The following is a 1,858-nucleotide window of genomic DNA, read 5'->3' as shown; positions in this document are numbered from 1 at the left end:
AAAATGGGATAACGATAAATAAACAAAATAATTCACATTAAGTTAAACAGTAATGCATGACTTCTAAACACAAACCACTCAGCTTCATTCCCTTTCTCCTCATCCTCCATTAATAAATACAAACATATATACAATCACAAACACACTGAGAGAACATGTGTCTCTGAACAGGAGTTGGATAAGAGGGACAGAGAAAGGGACAGCAGTCACTGGCTCAGTTTACAGCTACTGGAAATACTCCATGTTTACTGACGCGTGGAAATAAAAGGAGCGAGGGGTCGCATTGGAGTTACCGTTTAAATCTCTATCAGCTCCTCAGCAGGTACAGGGCTCAGAGAGGGAGGGTCAGCGGGGGAGGGAGGGGAGGCTGATCTGGGAGGTGTGGAGGGAGGAGAGGGAAACAGGGTGGGATGCATGGGAGACGGGGAGGAAGGCTCCTGTCTGGTTGGGGAGGAGAAAGGGAATAAAATGACCTGTTTGATGGGGGAGGCTGGGGAGGGGGAGGATTGTTTAGTGGGAGAGGAAGAGAGGGATGTTGCCTCTTTGGTAGGAGAGGAGGAAGAGACTCGTTTGGTGGGAGATGAGGGAGAAAGAGAGGAGGGTTTTGTGGGAGAGGGAGAGGGAGAAGCCAGTTTGGTGGGAGATGAGGGAGAAAGAGAGGAGGGTTTTGTGGGAGAAGAGGGAGGAATAAGGGCTTGTTTTGTGGGAGAAAGAGAGGCAGGCTTAGCGGGAGAAGAGAGGGGAAGAGAAGAGGCTGGTTTGTAGGGAGAAGAGAGGGGAAGGGAGGATGGATTGTTGGGTGATGATGGGGAAGGGCAGGAGACGGGTGAGGAGGGAGAGTTGCAGGTGAACAGATCAGGTGGGCCAGAGGGGGAGGGAGTTTGGAGAGAGAAGCCGGGGGCAGCAGATGTGCTTATCTCGGGATCAGAGGAAACGGGGAGAGTTTCTTCAGAGGGAGAACAGGAGATATGATTGGACCTCACTGGAGCAGAGGGAGGGGCATCATCTCCGTCAGTCAGGGACAGACAGCAGGGGGGGTCAGAGGGGGAGGCAGCATCAGGCACAGCAGCGGTGTTCGGTGCTTTGACTCGAGCAGGCGTGGAGGGTTTTGTTTTTTTGGCAGGTGATGCCTGTTTGGTGGGAGACGCTGGTTTGACTGCAGGAGGGACGGTGTCTCCAGCCGCTGAGGGAGGACACGAGAGAGTCTGAGGCCGAGGGCGGCGGGAGGCGAGCTGCAGGGTCTCCTTATCCAGAGCCGTGCTCTGAGGAGACAGACAGAGGATTCTCAGATGATACTTACACAGCAGGAAGCTCTGACAACACCAATCATATCACACAGAGATATTGTGGATCAAGCTGTACTGTATTCAGGAATGTAGTCATTTAGCCTGCCTTTAATCATCCTTTTGTGATTTCCTGATGTGGGAGTAATACTCTAGCTGTACAGTTGTACCTTTTCATATTTGATATGTATATATTTTCTTTTTCTTCAATATATTTGCATCACTATATCTCAATTTGATTGCACGAGTCTTTTCAGGTCTTACAGCATGTTGCATCCCTGGAATTTAAGATTTGTTTTTCCAAAACTAAACTGTAGCTATTTTTCAAAGGACATTTAAGCTTTTGAAAAAATGGGATTCAATCAACTCAATGTTTTTCTTTTAATTCCTACAATCATTAACTGCTGTCTTGTATTTGCTTATGATTTATATGAATGAAAACACACACACACACACACACACACACACACACACACACACACACACACACACACACACACACACACACACACACACACACACACACACACACACACACACACACACACACACACACACACACACAGACACAGTAG

General features: G+C 48.3%; 1 protein-coding gene across 1 annotated transcript in view; it reads right to left on the bottom strand.

Annotated features, from left to right (window-relative positions):
- Positions 1-296: 296 nt before the first annotated feature.
- Positions 297-1,858, bottom strand: part of dclk2a (doublecortin-like kinase 2a) — a 34,713-nt gene continuing 33,151 nt past the window's right edge. The window contains exon 17 of the mRNA XM_010775548.1: positions 297-1,262. Coding sequence (XP_010773850.1) covers positions 297-1,262 — 966 coding nt within the window. The remainder of the gene's footprint in view (positions 1,263-1,858) is intronic.

This window comes from Notothenia coriiceps, unplaced genomic scaffold (genome assembly GCF_000735185.1).
Source record: "Notothenia coriiceps isolate Sejong01 unplaced genomic scaffold, NC01 NC01_scaffold00015798, whole genome shotgun sequence".
Lineage (NCBI taxonomy): Eukaryota > Metazoa > Chordata > Actinopteri > Perciformes > Nototheniidae > Notothenia > Notothenia coriiceps.
The sequence above is the reverse complement of the archived record's forward strand: the minus strand, read 5'-3'. Positions and strand labels throughout refer to the sequence as shown.